At 33.2% G+C, this 23,583-nt stretch overlaps 3 protein-coding genes across 3 annotated transcripts; all 3 read left to right on the top strand.

Annotated features, from left to right (window-relative positions):
• Positions 1–9,869: 9,869 nt before the first annotated feature.
• Positions 9,870–12,004, top strand: LOC146539085 (uncharacterized). The gene has a single exon (XM_085186000.1). It carries the CDS (start codon positions 10,015–10,017, stop codon positions 11,950–11,952), a length of 1,938 nt encoding a protein of 645 aa, XP_085042126.1. The 5' UTR covers positions 9,870–10,014; the 3' UTR covers positions 11,953–12,004.
• Positions 12,005–14,382: 2,378 nt separating this feature from the next.
• On the top strand, positions 14,383–17,417 carry LOC146539084 (putative neuropeptide precursor protein). The gene is made up of 5 exons (XM_085185999.1): positions 14,383–14,609; positions 15,579–15,704; positions 15,864–16,065; positions 16,150–16,299; positions 16,381–17,417. Exons 1-5 carry the CDS (start codon positions 14,534–14,536, stop codon positions 16,880–16,882), a joined length of 1,056 nt encoding a protein of 351 aa, XP_085042125.1. The 5' UTR covers positions 14,383–14,533; the 3' UTR covers positions 16,883–17,417.
• A 4,413-nt stretch (positions 17,418–21,830) lies between these two features.
• Positions 21,831–23,454, top strand: LOC146539083 (L-asparaginase-like). The gene is made up of 4 exons (XM_085185914.1): positions 21,831–22,156; positions 22,420–22,587; positions 22,785–22,873; positions 23,126–23,454. The coding sequence occupies exons 1-4, from the start codon at positions 21,909–21,911 to the stop codon at positions 23,452–23,454; spliced, it is 834 nt and encodes a 277-aa protein (XP_085042040.1). The 5' UTR covers positions 21,831–21,908.
• The last annotated feature ends 129 nt before the right edge of the window (positions 23,455–23,583 follow it).

The raw sequence follows: 23,583 nt of genomic DNA, 5'->3' as shown, positions 1-23,583 counted from the left end.
GCGCCTGCGCTGTCTTCGAGACGAGCGCGCCAATTTTGACATTTGCTCAATTTTTTCACACGGATGAAGACGTTTGGCTTGATTGAGACAGACTCAGCCGGAGGTCTTTTTGGCAAGCTTAAATGTAATGTTTCTTTTGTTTATAAATTCGCAATTCAGGTATGAAAATAACTTTATAATGTTATACAAAGGAATTAGTTTGACGCTTGAAAAAGCAATTAAGTGTACATATATCTAATAAAATTATTTTACATACAGAAAGGGATTTCTGCCCCAGCTTAGCATAAATAAAAATATTCAATAATTTTTATTAAGTTTCTTTTGAATTTATTTAAAATTTATTTAAATTTCGCCAAAAAACACAGAGTCTATATAAAACACCATATAAAAAAAACAAAAGTGACAAGGAGACGCGTATGAAAACGTACATAATAGTGGCGTACCAAAGATCGTCGTGTGACGGGTCGCCGCAGCGGCGGTCGCGCGGCTAACCTGCAAATTGTCAGCCGCGACCACGTGATTAGCTCGAACTCACCCGAACTCGCCTCTCCTCTCCTCTCCGTATTGCTCAGCCGTTTTGTTTTGATATACCACCCAACCCTGTGGCCAACACTTTGAGGTCAACTATCAACTCTCAAGTAAACGTTCGTTCGACCTTTGTAGTGAGTGCTACGTACTAAACTAGTTATAATTTAAAGGATTTGTGGGATTTTAAGCTGGTTGTTCATTATAAATTTATAATTAGTTTAAATTTAACCTTGAAATTATTTTGTTTTATTTTTTCTATGAGTTCTGTTATGTTTTTATTGCTTTTTTTTTAATTATACAGACAAAGAAAGAGATAATTAGTTATTATAGCTGAATATAAAATTCAATCTCCTTTTTTTCTTATATTAAAAAAAATACTCTCTAATTATATTTTTATTGTTTCCTTTAATATTATATTGCAATTATTTTAAAACTTAATTGCCTTAAAGTCTACGTACCTTACAATTTGTACTAATAAATAGTATTTTTTCTAATTTCATAAATACGAATATAGATAGAGTCACTGAGATAATGAAAATGGTGAGCCTATATTTCGGTTACTTCATAGTGCATACGACACTTGTAAGTGAAAGCGCTAGCTAAACAGGAAACGGGGTGTCTTTATGCGAAAAAAACGTGGACCTGCTCTTTCTTTATCTAAGTGTACTAAATTCCAATCAATTTTAAATATAAATACATATAAAATATACATGAAAATCAAATGGTTACGATACAAGCATTAACTACACGAACGATAACACATTACCAGCAATACCTCCCTCCCACGTGAGAGGTGCGAGGGGGCACGCTGAATAAATAACTTGACACTTGTTCGCAAATAAACAATTTAAAATGTCAAGAAAGGGAAAGGGCAGGCCAACCCTTGCTTTCCTGACATTATGCTTTCTGACAATCAATTTTAGAACTGTTAGCTTAACCATATGGTGCTGATGTAGATATGTTGTTATTAGTAAAAATTATTCCGTAGTATTCCGTATTAAGTAGGGTAGGCAGAGGGAACCAAATGTTAAGACACTCTGTTCTCCACTTTCTGTCGAATTCTGGAGGTATTGTCTGTTGAGTGGCGGAACTCCACGTCGCGCTTTGCCTCAACACCAGACCCGAGAAACAAAAATATTAATTATTTCATTTCTAGTAGAAATTGAAACTACAACCGGTCTTAAAATTACACTAGGCTTTTTGTGTCGTACCTGCTACATGTGGGATAAAACGTGGAGCTGAAAAAAATATCGTGTAATATATTTCAAGTGTATTTTTATATTAATTTCATAATAAACCTAACCTAATCCATAATTCTTTAGATATACATAGTTTTTCTTACTTTTTTGGGTCTAATTTTGACAACAGAGCAAGATGATGACGAAAAATGGAGAAGGCAGTCACACCAGGTTGTTTTTGTCTATTATGTTATATGGGAATAAGATTGAAGCAGTTTCTTTTTAAGTATTTGTTCCTTCTATTCCCATGAAAAGTTACCAAAATAAATATTATATGTGCAATATTGTACTAAAATATTTACTTAATTACAATCTAAAGCGAAATACTCCCACAGCGACTGTCTGTAGTCTATTTCCAATACAAATACAATTATCAAATTAAGCTTTTTTCCATAAAATATTTTCCAATCGCGTCGTAATTATAAGTTAGCCACAACAAACATAAAAATAATACTAATTGCCTCCATAACGTTCAATAAGTGCGTGTTTCAGCAAGTTCACTGAGCTAGTTATAATCGAGCGCTGTGCCGTTGCAGCTGTGTCTGAGAAATGAGTAGTGCTGGGGGGTGATGTCGATATGCTGGATATTCTAGATTTACTTGAATAGAATAAATAATGTAGTAATTAATTTGTAGAATTTTTATGTCTTTTATAATATATTTACATATGAACAATATTTATTTTTAGGGTTCCGTACCTTTGAAGAAAAAAAAAAAGATCCCTTATACCTTATAAGATCACTTTGTTGTCCGTCTGTCTGTCTGTACTTTAATCACAGGAATGCTTGAACATATCGGGTTAAAATTTAAACCATATAAATATATACACAATTTCCTGAAAAAAAACGTATTTCTATTAAAAAAAAAATCAAATAAAAAATTCGACACTGTAAAAGAAATCAAAATTAATAGGTTACTTCCGGTTGACCTAGAACTATGAAACTTGGCAGCCAGCATCTACAGGTAGTACTAGTTCAGGAAAAAATCTGGAAACTATACATTACGTGGTTAAATCCTAAAAAATAATAGCCTTAAAAGGGAGGCAAAATTTGGTATACCTAAATAAAGCCGCTACTTCAAGTGAGGTATCAGATGAAATGGCTCTGGCTAAGCTCAGCTTGAATTTCAGAATTATTAATGACACATTTAACGTTTTGGATTTGGTGTTTTAATCTTCTATTATTTCCATAATTACGATAAAACGTAATCATTTATTGAAATCTCAGATAAGAGAAAGTATTTTTATCGTTCAGTATACACAGATTGTATAATATTTATAACAAATGACTTAACAAAAATTATTATAAACATTTAAATGTTTGTAAATATCGATATCAATATTAAAATACAACACTAAACGAAAACCCTTCCGTTGCTCACCATATGCCGGCTTTGAACGCACCCTTAAATTACAGAACTTCCCGCTCATAATAGAGAGATATGCCTTTAATATCTGCCTGAAACTGCTTTTGTGCTGTTTACTTTTTGCTTCCGACCTTATATTAGAAATTGTGCTGCATTCCGTTCTTGGTCTTGAGCTACGGATATTAGCATGCATCCGCATTTATTTAGAAGTTAATCAACACCTGAGACGTGGAGTTCGTTGAATATAATTTTAATTTGTTCCCCTTTATTACCTTGATTAATATTAGTTTTTTAGCTTCATGGTATAAAGCCGCAGGAGTAGGGCAGTGGGAACCTAATGTTTAGACACTTCGTTCCTCAATTTCCCCCGAATTCTGGAGGCATTGCTGTTGAGTGGAGGAACTCAATAAAGCAATTTGCCTCTACACCAGATCGAAGAAATGAAAATATTAAATATTTAATTTCTTCCAGTGGAAATCGAACCCACAATCTATTGGTAAGTCACACACACCCACATCTACCAGAGGGGGGAAATGAAAATAATTAAAATATAATTTTGCTAAAATTTATAAGAAAAAAACAATAAGGGAACTATAAACTAATAACAAATTACTGTAGCCGTTACAACTTTTTACTATCCCTGTCTCTTCCAAATGGACACATAAAACGGACGGATCGAATGATTGTTCCCTTAAAATTGACCCTCGAAAGGCACAATTTCAATCACAATTCCGAGCCATATCCTGGAACGCACCTGCTGACTCCGGACACGTGCCCCGCTAAGAATCTACTTAACGTAAGTGACCCCACTTACCGAATCCCAACTGTGCCATCGGAGACACTCCTATAGCTGGCAATTTCACGTGAACTAGACGCCATCTGCGACCGACGCCAAAAAATAACATTCCCGAAAACATTTGCGAAAGAAAGGAATATTAGTCTCTATGGGGCCGTAATCGAAGCCAATCGGGCTCACCGAACGCCCCGACATGACACTTTTTATATTTATATCTTACAATATCGTAAAAATATATTATTATTAAGTACTTGTACACCTTCAGATTTAACTATATGGGATTTTAACTCCGTATATGTTAAAATATCGATATTTGTTATAGATACTAAAGGTAAAATAAATTGAAACTAAAAATCATTTTGTTAGCTTCACGCTGCATCCCGCATACAGAAAAGTAGGCAAAAGGAAACCCAGTATTGAAACACTCCGTTCCCCACGTACCGTCCAATATCGAAATATTTTGAATGACTCTTGTTGCCAGAGTGAAATCGAACCCAGAACCGTCGCATCAAACGCGTCAACGCTGTTCCACGACGACTTCAACTAAAAAACATATACGCACACCCTGTATAATTTCATTCTAAGCAAAATATGATTGTTAGTACAATAATAGGTGTAGGAAATACAATCATATGGCCATTATAAATATACGGGGTGCTGTGGAGGGTGCTTTACAATATTCAGTATTAAACGAGATTAGATTTTGGAAGATGACAAGCGAGAGGTGTCATGAACAACGCACCCGCGTCGTAAATGTACCAACCGCTGTGTTTTTTCTAAAAACATTATTATATAATATTTTTGTTTAGATTTGTTTTTTTATATGTATGGAAAATGTCTGAACGTAAAATATTCAATTTTTGTTAAAAATATAATATATATTTCCTATTTTTTATTTCTATGAAATATCTATTTTTCAGTGTTTGAATGTTTTTCTTTATTTTTATTGTAACTTCCATAATTATAGATCCACGAACAACATTTGTAGGTAGGAATAAGTGCTGATTACATATTAATTTCAGCTTGATTAGTTCAAGCAAGGAAATGAAAGGATTAAATATTTCATCTCCACGAATTGGAATCGAACCCACAATCTGTCGCTTTTACAGTACATCACGACTTAGTATTCTCATTATAGAGACTGCCCCAAATGTCCATTCACCTTTTAATATAACGACTTGACGAAGGCTACAGATACCGCAGTCAACGTGGCTAAATACTGGTAAAATATGATCTAAATTTTCCAAACATTGACACAGAAGAAGAAGAAACTGATATAGTTCATAATATACGAGTAAGTGCTAAGCTTTTTTATTATTGTCGCTATGATGGATTAATCCAACGCCAAACTACTTTTAGCCAATGATACTTACTACGGTCTCTACATACCTCTTTCGCCTCGTCAACTGTCATCAACCTCTTCATGCTCTTCGGGAGTCCTCATGCTTTTACGTGACCTTAACCTTTGATGTGTTTTTTACTTGACTTTAGCCAATGATGAACCCGTAACTTAACACTATGATATTTTTAAGTATATTAAAACGCATACAGACATGGGTACATATTATATTCGTATTTAGATTTGACTTTGCTCAAAGAAATTGGTCATGTCGCTTACGTCGACATAACAATCAGGCGGATATTGCTTGTTAAACTATAGAGTCTATTGCAGTATACAAGTCCTTACTTTACTTTATTGATAGAAAATTTATATAGTCTAATTTTAAAATAATATTATTCCTATCTTAGATAATTTAAACATATTTTTCAGAAAACAATGGTATCAATTCGTATAAGTGATAAAGTGGGATATAGAAACTTTGCTTCTCCTTTCTAAAAAGACATTAATCTCCATTTTATTGTATTAATTATATCTATCTATGTTTATAATGCCTCAGAGTAGGTAAGTTGGCGGAAGTATACCGTTATTTAGGACATCTAAACATTCAATACCAGCTTATGGCATTAAAGCAGAAAACAGCTTAAAAAATATTCTAAAAATAATACCTATTAAAATAATATAGGTACATCCAATTTTATTTAATAGTAGATACTTTGAAGAATAGACTTTTGTCTTTTGTTGTCTTTTGTTGTTTTAATCCACCATGCACTCATATCATAGATATATGCAGGCATATTTAATCCGCTTGGAAATATCTATCAGTTTCCCGCACACAGCAGGTAAGGCAGAGAGATCCTCGTGTTAACACACTCCGTTCCCCACTGGACATGGAAATATCTAAAAAGTAAATAATAAAATGGAACTAACAAAATCGACAACAACAATTAAGTATATCACAATTCGTAAACATAAAATTTGTATCGCGGAGGAGCGGGCCAATTTCTCCCGTCATTTCCCCCCGAATTTTTTCAATACTCGTTCGGGATCATTTAACATTTTTATGTGTAATCTTCCTCGGTGGCGATAAGACAAGGAGATTTTTGCACTCTTCTGTTCTCATTTTATCGGCGACGTTTTACGGCTTAGTTTCAACAGATTAAATCTAAAGTGTGGGGCTTCATACGTCCTTTATTGCTTTCTAGTCTGGTTTGTATGAAATTATTATATTTATATGTAATGATAAAATATTTTCTGCTATATAAAAATATAAAAAATTGTCAAATTTAAGTATTTTTTTTAATAGTTAAGTACATTAAGAACAGCAACTGCAATGTATGACAAATGTACTTACAAATTACATTACATTCTCTAGACACAGACAGACATTTTACGATCTAGATTAAACAAAAGTCTTAATTAAATCTTACCAATCTAAGTTTCGCTAGTAAACAGCTATTAACATTTTTGCTCCTATATCAGTTTTAAAAATTTGCAGCAAATATCTGGTAATTAAATAGGCCATTAAGACAGGGTCTAAAAAATAATTAATTAATTCAAATTAAACCATTACAATATTGTTATAATAATTTATATAAAATGTGCACAGCTTAAAACATAAATATATAGTTTAAAATACATTTCTAAACAAACAAATAATAATTCAATCCCCCGAGTTAGAATCGAACCCACTCGCATCGCTTACAATCACACGCTTATACCCCTGCTCCACTATGTCCTCAACAAATTCATATTATAACCAATTTTTAGAACAACTGTAAAATTTTACTATCTACATAGATTCACAAAGATTAATGAAACGTATAAAACACAGAGTCTATGAAGCGAGAGGCACATCAAAATCGTCTCTTTAAATTATGCAACATTTATATGGAAATACAGACATCACCCCCGCCCGCCTCTGCTCCTTAAAAATACATTTCGAGTTATTTTTTGCGTCGGTTTGACGCTGTTTGCAATTTGATTGCTTTTTCATGTAGATCTCTCATCACTTGTCTAGAAAGTGTTGTTATAATAACGTATTCTAAGTTTTTTTTCTTATTTGCTTTATCCCAGAGCACGTAAACATGGAGAAAGTAGTGTCAAGACACTCAGTTCTCGGCAATCCACCCAAAATTTGAAGCTATACATAGATATATACGCTAGGTCTACAGAGGTTCCCTGCAGACCAGAGCAAGGCAATGAAAATATTAAATATTTGATTACTTCGAGTGGGAATCGAACCTGTGGCGTTTACAGTCGCACGCTTTTGACCCTGGCGCAGGGCCTCATGGATCTAGTACCCCACTAATAATTCAGAAACTACTAATAACTACTACAAAATGAACGCAACAGTTTAATTTATAATATTAATTTATAGGATTTACGTGGACATTAGAGAAATGCTCTATGTTCCATATAACATTTGACATTTCGGTTTATTTTGAAACGATAATCAAAATATTACTGTTAATTTACATTTCCCTTAAATGTTCACGTTTTAAAATTTGAAATAAATTTCATCGAAACCAATCGTGGCGTAGGGACATAAGCGTGCGACTCTAAACGTGACATATTATGGGTTCGATTCCCACACGAGAAAATAAAGTATTTAATATTTTCATTTCCTCTATCTTCGTAAACAGGCAAAGCGCGAGCTTGAGCTCCATCACTCAACACGTAAAGAATTCGACGGAAAGTAGGCAATGGAAGTATCATAACGGGAACGGCATGTTTTAATTTTAACACTAGGTTCCCAGGCTTTCTCTGCCTACCCGCTTTGTGTAAAGATGGACTTTCTTGTAACACTGGTCTCTGTAACACTGGTGTCTGTCTCTTAGAAACATGAAAACCTACAAAAAAATAGATAAAAATAAAACTATTTGATTGTAAACTAAAAGTGTGTTATAATCGCGTGTAAACTGCAGCGGTGGAGCAGATTCGGGTAAACATTTACTTTGGTGATTGCTATGATGTTTATATTGTGACGGCGTTGACTGAACACGGTTGTAGCTGAGTTAGTGGTTATATGGCTAGGTTTGTTTTTTTTTCACTCTGTTAATACTGTAATAAATGTCTTTCTTCCCAGTCTGAGCAGGGTAAGTAGAGGGAACGTAGCGTTAAGAAATTCTGTTTCCCATTTTCCGCCGAATTCTGTAGACATAGCGTGTTGAGCCGTTTCGATATCAGAGCGAAGAAAGGTATATTAAATACTTCATTTCCTCGTGGCAACGAAAATATCTTTTTTATATTAAGCTTTAGTCAAGATTGAAAAATAAGATTTTTATAATATTGGTGACTTATTTTTAAGCAAATCTTAAAAATAAATAAATAATAATAGATATCATTCTCATATGCTGTTTTCTGTGTTATAATAAAAAAAAAAAACAATTTTATATTAAAAAACGTTATTTCAGAATGTAACCTTTTTGAATACAAAACAAAAAATTGAAACCATCTTCTCTAAAAGACAAAAAAAAATTAACCTTAAAGTAAACGCAAAAGGTACAGGTTTCCAGAACATATTCATTTTAGGTGCGATCGCCATTTATGCTAGGCTAACCTTATATCCCTCGAAGAATGGTTGGTAAATTTTCAATACTCACTTTATTAGGGGTGAGAGCGGAAGGAGGGTGAACGAAACGGCCTTTATTAGATTTTCTAGAAACGTGAGTATATAGCCAATTGCATAGGCTGCGACCGACACCTTGATATTGAAAAATTTTAAGTTCAATTTATAAGCTACTCAGAAAATAAATAAAAGTACCTACATGCAAGCATTTTAATAAGATTGTTACTATATTTTTATTGATTTCCAAATTACTATAAGAAGACATGTTTGTGAACATTTGGTAGTGATTATTTATTTCTATTTATGACTTTAAATGTTTATCATCATCATATGAGTCTTCTGATGCCCACTGTTGGACATAGGTCTCCCCCAAGGATTTCCACGCATCGGTTCTGCGCTGCCTGTCGGTCCTTCTGGTGACCTGCCCACCGAGTATCATTCAGTTCCGTTCCGCTCCAACGGCCATCGGTTCTCCGCGCTATTTGTCCAGTCCACTGCCACTTTAGCTGAGTAATTCTTCGTGCAATGCCAGTAGCCTTTCTCTTACAGGAGATTTCCTTTTTTTATTATCGTAAATTTAAGAAACATTTTCTTAATAACTAAGATTATAATAAGTACATATACACCTTCCTCTAACAATTTGTATGCAAATATCATCTCAAAATAATAAGAAAAAAATCCTTTCAATAAAATTTTCAATTATGCTGAAAAGCCTTTTATACAAAATATTATTCAACGCCATCTTTGAAACGAACATAAAAACAACAATAAAATAACGCAAGAATATTGTAAAAGGTTAAAGAATTCTTCGGTAGATGACCTAGCGATACATTAGCTTATGGGGAAAATAAAAAATGTTATTTTCTTGAGATTTATAATTATAATTTTATTAATTTAGTAACGTTTTCATACTGTATTTGATATTTTTATATTACTAAATAGAAACTAAAAAGATCTAATAACTAAGTTGCAAGATGTTAGTTGTATAATCTGTGCATTTATACACTGCAAACAATTCATAATTAATTGTCAAAACTCAAAAGTACAATTTATAGGTTATTATGATGTGTCAATTCTAGAAGCTAGCTTATGCATCATGTAAATAGTACAAAAGTTAATTTTTACAATATTAAAATGAGATGATATATACTGAATTCTCAAAATTATAAATAATAAAAATGTCGGTTGTAATTGAAACCACTCTTGGGGACATTACTGTTGATTTGTATTTAGATCAACGACCTGTAACATGTTTAAACTTCTTGAAGCTATGCAAAATGAAATACTATAATTTTAATTTATTTCACACAATACGTAGCGGATTTATTGCACAAACAGGAGATCCTACGGGAGAAGGCTCAGGCGGACAATCAATATGGGGAATTTTGGAAGGACCAGACAAAAGATTCTTTTCAGGGGAGAAAATGCCTAAAATCCGGCATACAGATGCAGGGTTATTGTCAATGGTTTGTACCGATGATATGATGGTAGGGTCACAATTTTTTATAACTCTTGCCCCAGATCTTGATTCCCTAGATGGAACTCACTGTGTCATAGGAGAAGTTACCGAAGGCCAAGAAGTATTGACAAAGTTAAATGAAGTCATATGCGATGACAACCATCGTCCATACAGAGATGTAAGGATTACACATACTGTAGTTTTAGAAGACCCTTTCAGTGATCCACAAGGATTAAGAGCTCCGTCTAGATCCCCATCTCCAAATCCAGAGCGCTTAAAAGGTGGACGCATCGCCCCCGATGAAGAAATCGACGAGACACAAGGTAAATCTGCAGCAGAAATTCAAGAAATGATAGAGGAAAAGGAAGCAAAAGCTCGTGCTACGATTTTAGAAATTGTTGGCGATCTGCCCGATGCTGAAATTGCTCCCCCTGAAAACGTTTTATTTGTATGTAAACTTAATCCTGTTACAAGTGATGAGGATCTGGAAATTATTTTTAGCAGATTTGGTAAAATAGTAAGTTGTGAAGTAATAAGAGATAAAAAGACTGCAAACTCTTTACAATATGCATTCATAGAATTTGAGAATAAGAAGTCGTGTGAAGATGCTTATTTCAAGATGGACAATGTCTTAATAGATGATAGGCGTATTCATGTTGACTTTTCTCAATCAGTATCTAAAATGAGATGGCTGGGAAAAGGAAGAGGTGTACAGTATTTTGATGATGATTCTAAGCATTCAAACTTTAAAACTGATGATACAGATAAAAAACAGAGGAGGGACGACAGACATAAATATGATAATCATTCTAGTAACAGGTCGCAAGATTATAGGAATGAAAGGGATAAAGAACAAAGGCGTGAAACATCTAAAAGACATGATGATTACAAAAGAGCAGAGCAAAGAGAAAGAAGCAGATCAAGGCAAGTTGATTCTTATGATAGACATGGACAAAAGAGGTTGAGAGAAGAACATTCCAGGGACAATAAAAAACGTACTGAAAATGGTAGTTCTTCACAACATGATAGACACAATTCTAGATATGATAGATCAAAATATTCTCCAATAAGAAATAGGAAAGATGCCTCTCCTGCACATTCCAATAATCATGTGTCGTCTGAGCATAAACAAAATTCCAATAGGAGACATGAAAAATATACAAATACTAGCCAAAAAGCACAATTAGATGAAAACAAGATTAGTCATAAAAAGTGTGACAGTCAAAGAAGTAAAGAATCAAGACATCAAAGCAGGAAAGATGAAGATATAGAAGAACCAAAGACACCATCACCTACCCTTAAAAGAAAAAGGGAAAAAAGTGTTAATAAGAAAGAAAGTAAAACAGAGAAAAAAAAATTAAGTAAAACTAGTAAGAGGAAGAAAAAACTAAGACAATCTACATCATCTTCTGATAGTTCTTCAGATAATAGTTCTGGCAGCGAATCTAGCTCATCAAGCGAAAGTGATAGAAAAAAGAAGAAATCAAGAAAGAAGAAAAAAAGATATTCCACATCAAGCACAAGTAGCGACTCTACCACATCAAGTTCAAGTAGCTCAGATACTAGTAGCTCTTCCTCTAGTTCTGACAGTGAACGTCATAAAAAGAAATACAAGACTAGCAAAAAGAAAGGGAATAGAAAAAGTAAGAAAAAGTGATACTTAGTATTGTATTATAAAATCTTGATTACAATAAAAATCTTTAAAAACATGTTTTTTATTTCCTTTGTCAATCTGTCATAGTACTAATTATTGTTGTATACTTTATTTTGTTATAAAAAATACACAATTTTTATAATAAATATTTGTAAACTTAGGAAAATAATATTGAATTATAACTGATAAATATAATTAGGTTTTATAAATAAAACTAATATAATATGTAGTTGCTTGCTTCTGAGATTAATTAATTTCAAATGGAACTATAAATGTTCTCTTTAACTTGCAGTTTGAATTGGAAATCTGGAGGCGTTGAGTGATCGAGTGGGAATCGAACCCACAGCCCGTCGCTTTTAAAGTTACACTTTGTGCCTCTACGACTAGCCTCAACTGGATTTCAATGTTTTGATACAAATTAGAATTAATTTTACAATAAAAAATGCTAAAATTGTAAATTATACCGTAGTATGGTAATATTTTGTTATCGTCACGCCTTTAATATGGTATGCAGAAAGAATCAAGTGTAAAAGATAAAGTTTTTACTTTTCCTATTTAATTATGGCCGTTATATTACCTACTAGACGCCGTTGTGGCGCAGTAGTACAACTATTTGACTGTAAACGCAACGGTTGTAGGTTCGATTCCCGTTTAGTGAAATTAATTCTTATTTATTAACATTTTCATTTTGTTCGTTCTAATAAGAAGGCAAAGCGCGGCGTTGAGTTCCACCACTTAACATAATACCTCCAGAATTCGGCGGTGAATGGGAAACGGAATCTTAACACTAGGTTCCCTACACATGATGTCCCTAAAAAAAGACATCCAAATTAGCTAAAAGGAAATAATAAAACATGTCAATATTCGAAATGGTATCACCTGATAGCAGGATGTCGCTGGCGGGAACATTCTATTGGGTGAGTTGGCTTTTGTATGTGAATTGAATTGGAAGTGGCGAGAAGATGACCCTTGTTAACTTATTGTATACCTTTATATGTAGGTATGATGAACGTATGAAGCGTTTTGCGAATCGTTATATAAGATTATTTATTCGGTCTTCTTCTTCTTTCTTTCTTTCTTCGATGTTTTTAAAAAAATCTAACCATAGATTTAAGCTTCGTTCGCCTAGGCTATATAGAATTATAGCCTATATAGGATTATCTGGAAATCTAAAACTTGCAGTTTATAATTAGTAGAATATTTATATTTAAGTGAAAAGAACATTTTAGATTCCTATATAGTAGGCCAGGGTGGTGGCAGTCTTGGTGACAATAAACACGATAGGTTGTAGATTCGATGCCACTTGAAGAAATGAAATATTTAATATTTTCATTTCTTCGCTTTAATGTCCATGCAGGCTTGGCGTTGAATTCCACCACTCAATACATAAGGCATCCAGAATTCGGCGGAAAGTGAAGTGCGGAGTGTCTTAACACTAGGTTCCCTCTGTTTACCCTACTGTATACGGGATGCAGCGTGAATCTAAAAAAAATATCCTGACAGTAAGGATCGAACCCACGATCATTGGGTTTACATTCATATGTACATAAATAGATATCCTCAATGCCTATTCAAATTGTATATTATAGTTAGATAAACACTTATTATTTGACTTTTATTTCTTTTTAATTTCATTCTCTATATTTGTGCATCAATAGCATGTTTTTATTCACCAAATCAAAATTGAAATAAGCACAATCATTGTTTAAAAACGGCGATATGTAATCGCATCTAATCTTATTATTAAATCAGCAATAAATATCATATTAATTCATATAATCTTATAAACGTGAAAGCTTGTTACTATGCATGTTTGTTCCAATTTCACGCAAAATCTACTAAACGGATTTAGATGAACACAAACTATAGTTTATGCAAAGATTATGTATAATATCGCTATAATAAAACGGTAAATTTAAGCGGGCGAAGCCGCGTGTGGATCGCTAGTGTTATATAAAGTTATTAAACAATATCTTGGCAACTTTATCAATATGAGCATAAACAATTTAGGATTTTCATTCTTATTTATATAGGAAAGATTAATTTATTATTATAGTAAGAAGAAATGTTAAGTAGGTTCGCTATTCTGCTTAATGTAGCGTAATTAATAAATGTCGACGCCAAGTGCTGCCTCTCTCGTCTACCAAACAATAAGATGTAGGTATCTGGTATATTTATGGTGCGCCTGCTTTAGTTCTGAAGATATGGACGTCATTGAATCCGAGCAACCAGGGCCGTACTGTGATCTGGGAACTATAAATTTAATATGAATGCTATGTACCTTACTAAATATTTATAAGGGTAATTTTATGTTAAATCACTATTAAGAATATAGGTACTTTTATTTTTTAGAGAATTACTATGCGAAAAACGCTATTGAAATTAAATATTTGCTTATACAGTACCCTTAATACAACCCTGCCGTGTCCACTGCGCATGTCGCGGGCGTATCGACAGGAGCCTCGCTCTCCTCTCCAGTCGGCCCCGGTATACGGCACTTGTCCTCCGAGAGTGCTCCTCACACCGTCGACAATACTGCTAATAAAACATAAAAATTTATTACATTTATTATAATTCCGGAAATATGTTATTTACATCGCTCACCGCGGTCTTCGCGGTCTTCATCCTGAGCAACGCGCAACCCACTCCGAATACAAAAGGTAATGTAGATCAGGCATTCTGGTTGAGGCTTGTCGTTCAACATGATGTTTGTATTGTTTGGATGGGTCTTATCGATCTGGGAGGGCCGGCTCGTTCTATATTTAGCAACAGGTGGACCCGTGCGCCGGACTTATGCGTAGTTCTTTTTATTTTTAAATTATGACCTTTTGCTTAACTAAAAATAGATTTTGAATAGTTACATATATTTCATCATGCCCCAATTAATCAGTGAGAAATTTTAAAAATAGCTTTTGATTTGATGAAAGACATTTTGTTGTTTAAAGCTATTCCTTTGCAACGACCCACGTCTTTTAAATTGACTGGCCAGACAATATGCTGTTACATCTTTTGCCTATTCTATATTTCTACATAAGCCTATCAGCATGGATGGTAACATCGACTGTTTAAAAGCATTGTTTAGTTAGCTTACGCTGATCCTGCATATAGCAGGGTGTTAAGAATTAAATCACTCCGTTACCCGAATATGTGAGGTGTTGCGTGGCTCAACGCCTTTATCTTGTTACCAGAGCGATAAAATAAAAATGTAATAAATAATAATTCATTCCACCAAGTGGGAATCAAACCCACAACCGTCGCGTTTACAGTCACACGCTTCTGCCACTGTGCCTTGACGGCCTCAAAATTTTCAAACGAGATTTTCTGTCGTTTGAAAGCAAATTCAAACGAGACTTTCATTAAATTTATTCTGTGTCTGATATTTCTATATATCTAGGTACCTAGTTATCTACCGAAATAATATTGATTTATATCTACGTAGGTACCTAATGCTCAGATAATGGCTATGCTTTTACCTGAGCCAATACTTTTCTATTAATTACAACAATATTGAATTTAATATTCCAAATTAAGAAATTTAACCTAATCGTTTCTAACACCGAAACTTTATTAAATATAACCTGATAACTAACCAGTTAAGTGCATAATAACAAAAAAAAAACAATTTTTAGATGGCGGTCCCATAGCGGAGCTCCCTGAGAACTGGGACCAAACTAAAGATGACACACAATCTTTATTTTTAAATAAGAGCGATAAGAATGATCTAGAACCTTACCCATTAGCTCTCAGTGAAGAAGGTAAGTCTTAGTAAAGAAAAAATTATAACTTATTATCTATTCAACAATTTTAATATCAAGTGATATTTTTAATAAATTAATAAATTACGTTTTAATTTTTTTTTGTATAATTTTTTTGATATTATTACAAATTAAATTAGAATAAGTTATTGCTTATAGGCAATTCAGAAGGATTTGAGCATAACGGTGAACTGGACAACCTCATCATGCGGCCTGAGTTATACGGTGAGCCTCCGGCCATGGAGGGTCTCGCTGCTGGCTACGAATCAAGACGCCGAAAGCGTGGCAGTGGTAAAGTAGGAGGAGCGGGTGCAGCTACAAAAGTTGCAACTAAATCAGGTTCAGGGAAGAAAAATCTTAAGTAAGTTGTCGAAAAAATACAATTCGATAAAGACAACACTTGTCAAAAAGTCTTCATAGTCTTAATCTCATTTGATTTTCACAGAGCAAATGAGGCGCCAATGCCTATTGATTCCATAACTCAAGAACATGATAACAATCGCCGAAAACGTGGCAGCAGCACTAAAGTGAGTGGAGCAGCTGCTTCTGCAAAACAAGCGACAAAAAATTCTGGTGGAAACAAAAAGAATTTCAGGTAATAATACCTACAAATTACTCACCATTAATCTTTTTTTTTTCGAAGGAAGTACCAATAAATATATTCATTTATCTACAGGCCTATTTCTGAACGTCGCAAGAGAGACTCTGGTCTTAGCGCCGCAGACGTCAGGGCTCTTCTCAATTTTTGGGAAGCACAAGAGCGTAGGAAGCAAGAGTGGAACGCAAACCAAAGGGCAGATTACTTCGGCCGCGTTAACACGCTGGATGAAGAACCTGAAGACGACAACGAAGTATGGTATAACGAACCCGTGCTACTAGAGCCACGCGAGAGAGACTATCCTCATCGTTCATACTTCTCCGAACAAAATCGTGTACCAATTCCTTTAAATGACATGTACCCCGACACAAATGAATTGTTACAAAGGTATGAAGAAGCTCTTCGTAAACGCATGTATGTGAAAAAGATGAAGCGATTTATGGTAACAAGGAAACGATCTGATGGTCACCAGAACAATTATAGAACCCGCGATGATCTATACACACTAGCAGAACTGTTGCGTTCGGGGCCCCGTGTCCAGGAACAGGATATTCCTCTATACCGCCGACTGATACTTTAAATATTTTCTTCAAATCTTAATGTCCATTTAATCATTATGTAGGACACTCTTTAAATATTAAATAAAAGTTCGTTAATTTTAAACTTGGCTGAATACGCGCACACCCCTTGTCTGTTTGATGAAAGAGAAAAAAAAATTTGAAGCGAGATATTGATAGCATATATTTCGCATACCTTAGAACATAGAAAATTAATAGTTTTAGTAAACATAGTATACAAATTCTATGTAACATGGCCTAATAAAATAGAAATTCTATATGTAATTTCAATCAGTCTCTAGTTACAAATTTTGTATTTATACTACCTCTGTTAACTGCATATCTTTATTATGATTTTTCATAGCGAAATTCTTAACTCATATATAAATATAAGTATTAGTTTATTTGTTTTTAAATAAATATTTCTACAAAATTACATATAACATAACATACTTATTATTGAAGTAAAACTTCACATTTTATTGCGCAAAATGCCTAGAATTAGATTTATGTGTAAATGGTATAACTTGATGTATTAAATTAGCATTATCTTACAAATGTTGTTTAATTTTTACCCTATATTATATTTTTTATATTTTTGTAATTAAATGATTCAAAATTAAAATAAAAAACATGTAAATAGAGAAATGACGTAGTAATCGATTATTTATAGGTAAATATTTGGTTATTATTACTACTTGCATATTTTATCATTCTAAAAATAATACTTACGGAAAGCAATTGCAATTATTTTGTGATAACAGAAGATAAGAACTTTTGATTAACAATAAACATAAGTTAATAGAATAAAAAAAGAAAAAGCAGGTTTAGTAGCTTTTTTTGTGGGGCGGCAATTTTTTATTCCATTATTTTGGCGCTACCTCATAAAAATTTAAAAAATCTCTGTGATGGTTAACATATGTGATATGATAACAGTATGTGACACATTTTGCCGAAATTTTGTTCTTCTCAATTGTCATCTGTAAGTTCAAAGGCAGGCAGGCAGGCAGGAAGGCAGACTTCCATACATATCACTACGCCAATAAAGAGAAGTTTTCCACCCCTCAAGTAGTACTTGACTTGGTGACACAATTTGTTATTCTTTAACAAACAAGGGGTAACATTTTCTAAAATTTATTTACGTCTTTTCACTATCACCTACCTTTTTGAGCCAGTTCTGCTGTGAACTAGATGTATGATATCGTCATTTTAATTTGCATATCACAAATACATAATTTCAATTTTATCGTTTTAAATCTTATGTGAGTATCGATTATATGGCGAATACCTAAGCACTTGAACGAAATGAGTACGAGAATGAAAACAACATGAAGCTACGTATATACAGTACATATCTATCTATTTCAAATAAATATAAATACTTTATCCCAGGTTTCCTCTGTCTACCCTGTCTGCCATATACGGAACACTGCGTGAAATTGTAGAGAGAGAGAGAGAGAGAAAGAGAGAGAGAGATATTACTAGATGTGTAACACAGCTTAATAATAGTAAGTACCCACTTAATACATAAAAGAGACTATAGATGCGATTATTATCTACATTAGTATATATATTGCACGTTATTAATCTGTTATCTTATCGAAAAAATAATGTAAATCATCAAAATCCTATTTAGAAAATCCACATTTATCATCGTAGGTAATATTTGATAATATTATTGTGCATAAGAGGACTAACAAAAATATATAAATATCAATCAATCAATCAAATCAGCCTTTTCGAGTCCACTGTCCATAATGTCCAGACATAGGCCTCTCCCAGGGTCCGCCAAAGCTCCCGATCCTCCGCCTTCCGCATCCAGTCGAAGCCAGCAACCTCCTTCAGGTCGTCGGTCCATCCATATAAATATATCTGTTATGAATAATGTTGACTTTATTATATATTTAAGTAATTTCTTATATCGCATGATAAATTTAATACCCAACACTTAAAGCAAATGAACGTGCGCACATGCACGTTTTTGATTCTTAAGATAATTAGAAATAAAACTGGTTAAATCCTAATCGGACTTGCCCGCTTTCGTATCAATATAAGGATTGTAGGTCAGCGTGAAGATTATCTTATAAAAATTGGCAAATTTAACTTTGCGTGCACTTGCACTCATCTATACTAATATAATAAAGCGGAAGAGTTTGTTTGTTTGTTTGTTTGAACGCTAAGATCTCTGGATCTACTGGTCCGATTTACTTTGTTTTTGTTTTGTATGAAAGCTGCATTCTTCAGAAGTGCTATAGGCTATATAATATTACATTACACATAAATACTAATATATTTTAAAGTACTTTCTAATTTGACATGCAATTTATTCTGCCATGTTAATAACAACCGTCGCGTCGCTACGCAACCGTTACCGCGACATTTTGATATTCATCCTTATGAAAATAAATATTATAGTCACTTTTAGCATTTTATCTAGATTGAATTATATTTTACTGTATAACATACTAATAAATAATTAAGGAGATGTCACTGATTCGAAATGACCTAGCCTACGGGCGGCACAATATGACCGACGCGAAAATATTCTTATACTTCAAGCAGGCGTAGCCGCATCCGGGCCCACTAGTTTTGTATAAAATGAACTGCAAATTTGAGTTTGTAATTATTTTGTTCTATGCAATTTAAATTTTTGGAACTTTTCCTTTAGCTTCATTGTAACTTCCTACTACTTGTAGGTTCACAATGGTCAGTACCTTATAGGTTTTGATTACGCAGCGAATTTCATATAAAATACAGCAAAATCGACGCATAAATGATAGTTTCTGCTTCATATCCTGAAAGTGATCATATAGGGGTTCTGTTTTTACCCTTTGATGAGTTTTATTTTATGTATGAAACCCTAATTAGTAATAACTTATTTTCAAAACATGATTTCTAATCAATTGTAATTTGTAAGAGATCCCATTCAATTTTTTTTTCAATATATAATTAGTTAAAGCCTCTGAAATATGTTAGTTCATACTGAATTTTCCGTTAGTATTTATTACTTATAAAATACCTCTTTGGGTAAAATATTCTTATAATATATAAATATAGATATTATTGTCAATGTCAATATGATCATATTATAAATACTAATAGTATAATCGAACCAATATCATAAGATAAAGTACAATTAGAAATTATATTATGAAAAAAGGAAGTGATACTAGGTTAAGCAGAATTGTAGAAAATACATCACTTCAAGAAACTCCTGGGACAAGTGGCAGATCACAAAACCCTGAAGATGGCCCAATACCCTCGGAATCGACGTATGAGTTTATTTTATGGTTGTTTAGCTACTATAAAATGTTTGTGACTCGCTTAATCAAAGATTTATATTCATCAATATTGACTTATTTCACTAAAGAACCTGAGTTACCAGAACATATTTTAAATTTAGTGGACGCTCACAAACAGTTGCAAGCTGATCGTCAATCTACTTCAATTAACAGTTATAATTTAATTATACATGGGGAAGGAAAAGTAGGGGAACAATTAATTAAAAACACTAATAATATAGGAGGACCATATATTGTAAAATACTGATCTTGGTGATAGTGTGCAAAATTTTAAGATTAAATTTTTTCCAGTTTCGATGATATCAATTTGCAATCGTCAAGCGGCAAAACTTTTGCAAAATCACAAAAAATAGATAGGGAGCAAATGTTGACAATAGTGGAGTCAAATTGTATTACCAATGCTAGCTCCAAAGAAATTTTAATAAACAGAGATAAGAGTGACAAAAATAAAGAAAATTTCAGAGGGATAAATGACAGAAATACAAAACTAAATGTTTATCTGGACGAACGTTATTCTTGCAAAGATCACATTTTAGCGTGTTCTCCTTTTCGCCATCAAAATAGTGAAAATACCATGTATATTGATGAAGAAAACGAAGAAGATGAATCCATTGTTATATCTTACCTCAAGAATAGAGATACTCTGTCTAATCCAGAAAAAACATTGACTATAGTAAGAAATAAATCATCTATGCTTGAAAAAGTACCGAAAATGGAATCCATACCAGAAGATGAATCGTTCTCTTAATTTTCCAGTCCAAAATAGCAAACAATTCCATGGCTAAAGAAATATATAATAAGGATAAACATTCAGTGCTTTTACTTTTTTGCTTTGCCAACATGTTGGCTCTCAGGTTCTCTTAACCTATGGTCAATTCGTCACTCTCGTGCTTTTTTACCGCGCAAAGAGTCGCAGGGTGCTGTGCCCTAACCATAATTTTAACCTAAATTTTAGAATAGACGCTAGCTGCTAGAGTAATTATAAAAATATTTTATTAAACATACAATACGTTTCAAAGTTTTCGTTTAATTACGAAGTATTAAAGATTACATAAATTGACTTCTTTAAATTATTTTCCCTTAAATTTCTCTCTAATCTTTATTACTTATATCAATTAATTATTATCATAATGAATAAATAGATTAATAAAAAAGCCATTTTTTTCTACATTTTTAATTCCTATACAGTTTTTATAGTCAAAGAAGTATATATTTTCACAAGTCGCTCCGATTCTCATTTTTCACCCATTGCTGAATAACAGTACCAGAACCTAGAAAATCTAGTCGGTATTATATTATGTTGTTATAAATGTAACCGGGTTCATATTCATCCATTATTTCTACAAATAAGAATATGTACCAATTACTTATGTATTATATAATTAAACAATGTCGATATTAAGCCAGGCGTGGCGCGGGAGCACAAGCGTGTGACTGTAAACCCACCAAATCAGGTTCGATTCCCAATTGAAGAAAATAAATATTGTATATTTTAATTCCTTTACTATGGCTACGAGGAAAAACGCAGTGTTAGTTCCTCCACTTAAGGCAATTCTGTAGGCCGCCAGGAAAATCGGGGAGCGGAGTCTCGTACTCTAGGTTCCCTCTGCCAACTCTGCTACATACGGAACCAGCGTGAACCTAAAGAAAAAATAATATTCGTAGGAATGCTTATAATTTTTAAATCACCGTTACTAACTTACTTTGTTGTTATATCATTTAAAATTGATATAATTCTTAATTTTCTATGCTCTTTCCATTTAATAACATTTTATTTTTATTACATACAGAATTTTCAGAAGAATCCTGGGAAAGTATTCTATCCAACACTGATTCTGTTCCTCGATTGTCCCACACGGGCTCTATTATATCCCAGACCTCAAGCGATAATCTAAATTCGACTTTAAGAGAGGCAATAGAATTTCTTCACCAGGACAAGGAGTTTCTTGTGGCGGCCGAACTCGGAAGTGACAGATTACTTGAAATTTATATTAGGTAAAACCACAGTGACGTACAATACATATTGTATTTACCTACCATTTACCTTTCGAGCTCAATCTTGACAGCCACAGCACTAAATGCGTCGTCCCTTACTATCTTCATTCAATCAAATCACTGGCGTCATGCATATTTTTTATATATATTTAGTTCAGTTTTGTTAAATTCACTGTAATAACAAAAGTATGCATTCTTAGTTCCACCGGCTCTTATAAATAACAATTTTTTCGTCGCTTTTGTTATATAATCGAATATTTCAGAGGAGGAACAAACATTCAACAAGTTGATCACCTCGGTCGAAATGCATTACATTTATGCGTATGCACTGGGAACATTCGAGCTATTAAATTGCTTTTGGAGTCTGGAGTCGACCCAAACGTAAAGGATAATGTTGGAATGACGCCATTGTCACTTTCCTTAATGAGAAGGTAATGCTATATGGAATTTGCCATTTCATTTAAAAAACTAGTCTGACCAGCCAAGATTCGGCGGAAATTGGGGAACGGAACCGTTTTAAAGATATCGGAGTGTCGTAACACTAAGTTCTCAGGTTCCCTCTGCCTACCTTTAACCGGGACCCAGATATGAATAATGTTTCACAAGTCATTACTCTTTTACTTCACAGGCCTTCTTTAATAATTGCAAACCTGCTCTTTGATCACGGAGCAACTATATTACCCCGGACTAATTCATTAGACAGTGGATTATTTATTCGTTAGTTATATTATATTATTACATTGTAGTACCTAATTTGATATTGAACAAAGAATTAAATAAGACAAGATATACCTACGACAGAACAGCTTCTTATAATATATTCTTTTACTTTCTACTATTTAAAAGCTAACGTTTAAAGAAATTCGAACCATCAAAAGTCCAGATTTATATTAAATTAAAAGCCAAAAATAATATTAAATTCAGAAGTTACAGTCGGACAGACAACAATACTCATTTTATCTTTTATAGAATTTGTCATGATGTGTACGCCGACCATTGAAGAAGAAAATATTCTAAAACTTCTTGTAGAAAAGGGAGCAATTATAAACGATCCTAGCGCTCCGGGAAAAAGACAAGCACTACACTTTGCAGCAATGAGTAATAACTGCAGATTAATTCGCTTACTCATAAGTCTAGGCGCTGATGTGAACATGAAAAATCACAGAAATGAAACCCCGAAAGAAACAGCCAGTACCTTCAGATGTAAAGAAGCTTACAACCTCTTTTGCAAACTAGAAGAAATGAAAGAAAATACAAAAAAGTCAACTGTTACTTTTAATGTAATTGAAGAAGAATAAAACAAAGTTATTTGTTACAATAATTTTCTAGAAATATGACATTTTGAAATTGTTTCTGTTTTGGTTTCGTATAAATAGGTAATGGTTATTTTCAAATCTCAGACAGACTCTTCAATTTTATTTATATGT

This window comes from Heliconius melpomene, chromosome 5 (assembly GCF_056956725.1).
Source record: "Heliconius melpomene rosina isolate 202511_hmr_F chromosome 5, ASM5695672v1, whole genome shotgun sequence".
NCBI classification, from domain to species: Eukaryota; Metazoa; Arthropoda; class Insecta; order Lepidoptera; family Nymphalidae; genus Heliconius; species Heliconius melpomene.
The sequence above is the reverse complement of the archived record's forward strand: the minus strand, read 5'-3'. Positions and strand labels throughout refer to the sequence as shown.

What these genes read in the sequence shown, in the direction of transcription:
- LOC146539084 (XM_085185999.1), top strand. Translation starts at nt 14,534, where the DNA reads ATGTTATTTACATCGCTCACCGCGGTCTTCGCGGTCTTCATCCTGAGC. An exon ending in ACCCACTCCGAATACAAAAG is followed by an intron (nt 14,610 to 15,578) that starts GTAATGTAGATC and finishes AACAATTTTTAG; the next exon opens with ATGGCGGTCCCATAGCGGAG. An exon ending in ATTAGCTCTCAGTGAAGAAG is followed by an intron (nt 15,705 to 15,863) that starts GTAAGTCTTAGT and finishes TATTGCTTATAG; the next exon opens with GCAATTCAGAAGGATTTGAG.
- LOC146539083 (XM_085185914.1), top strand. Translation starts at nt 21,909, where the DNA reads ATGCTCTTTCCATTTAATAACATTTTATTTTTATTACATACAGAATTT. An exon ending in TTACTTGAAATTTATATTAG is followed by an intron (nt 22,157 to 22,419) that starts GTAAAACCACAG and finishes CGAATATTTCAG; the next exon opens with AGGAGGAACAAACATTCAAC. An exon ending in AGACAGTGGATTATTTATTC is followed by an intron (nt 22,874 to 23,125) that starts GTTAGTTATATT and finishes TATCTTTTATAG; the next exon opens with AATTTGTCATGATGTGTACG.
- LOC146539085 (XM_085186000.1), top strand. Translation starts at nt 10,015, where the DNA reads ATGTCGGTTGTAATTGAAACCACTCTTGGGGACATTACTGTTGATTTG.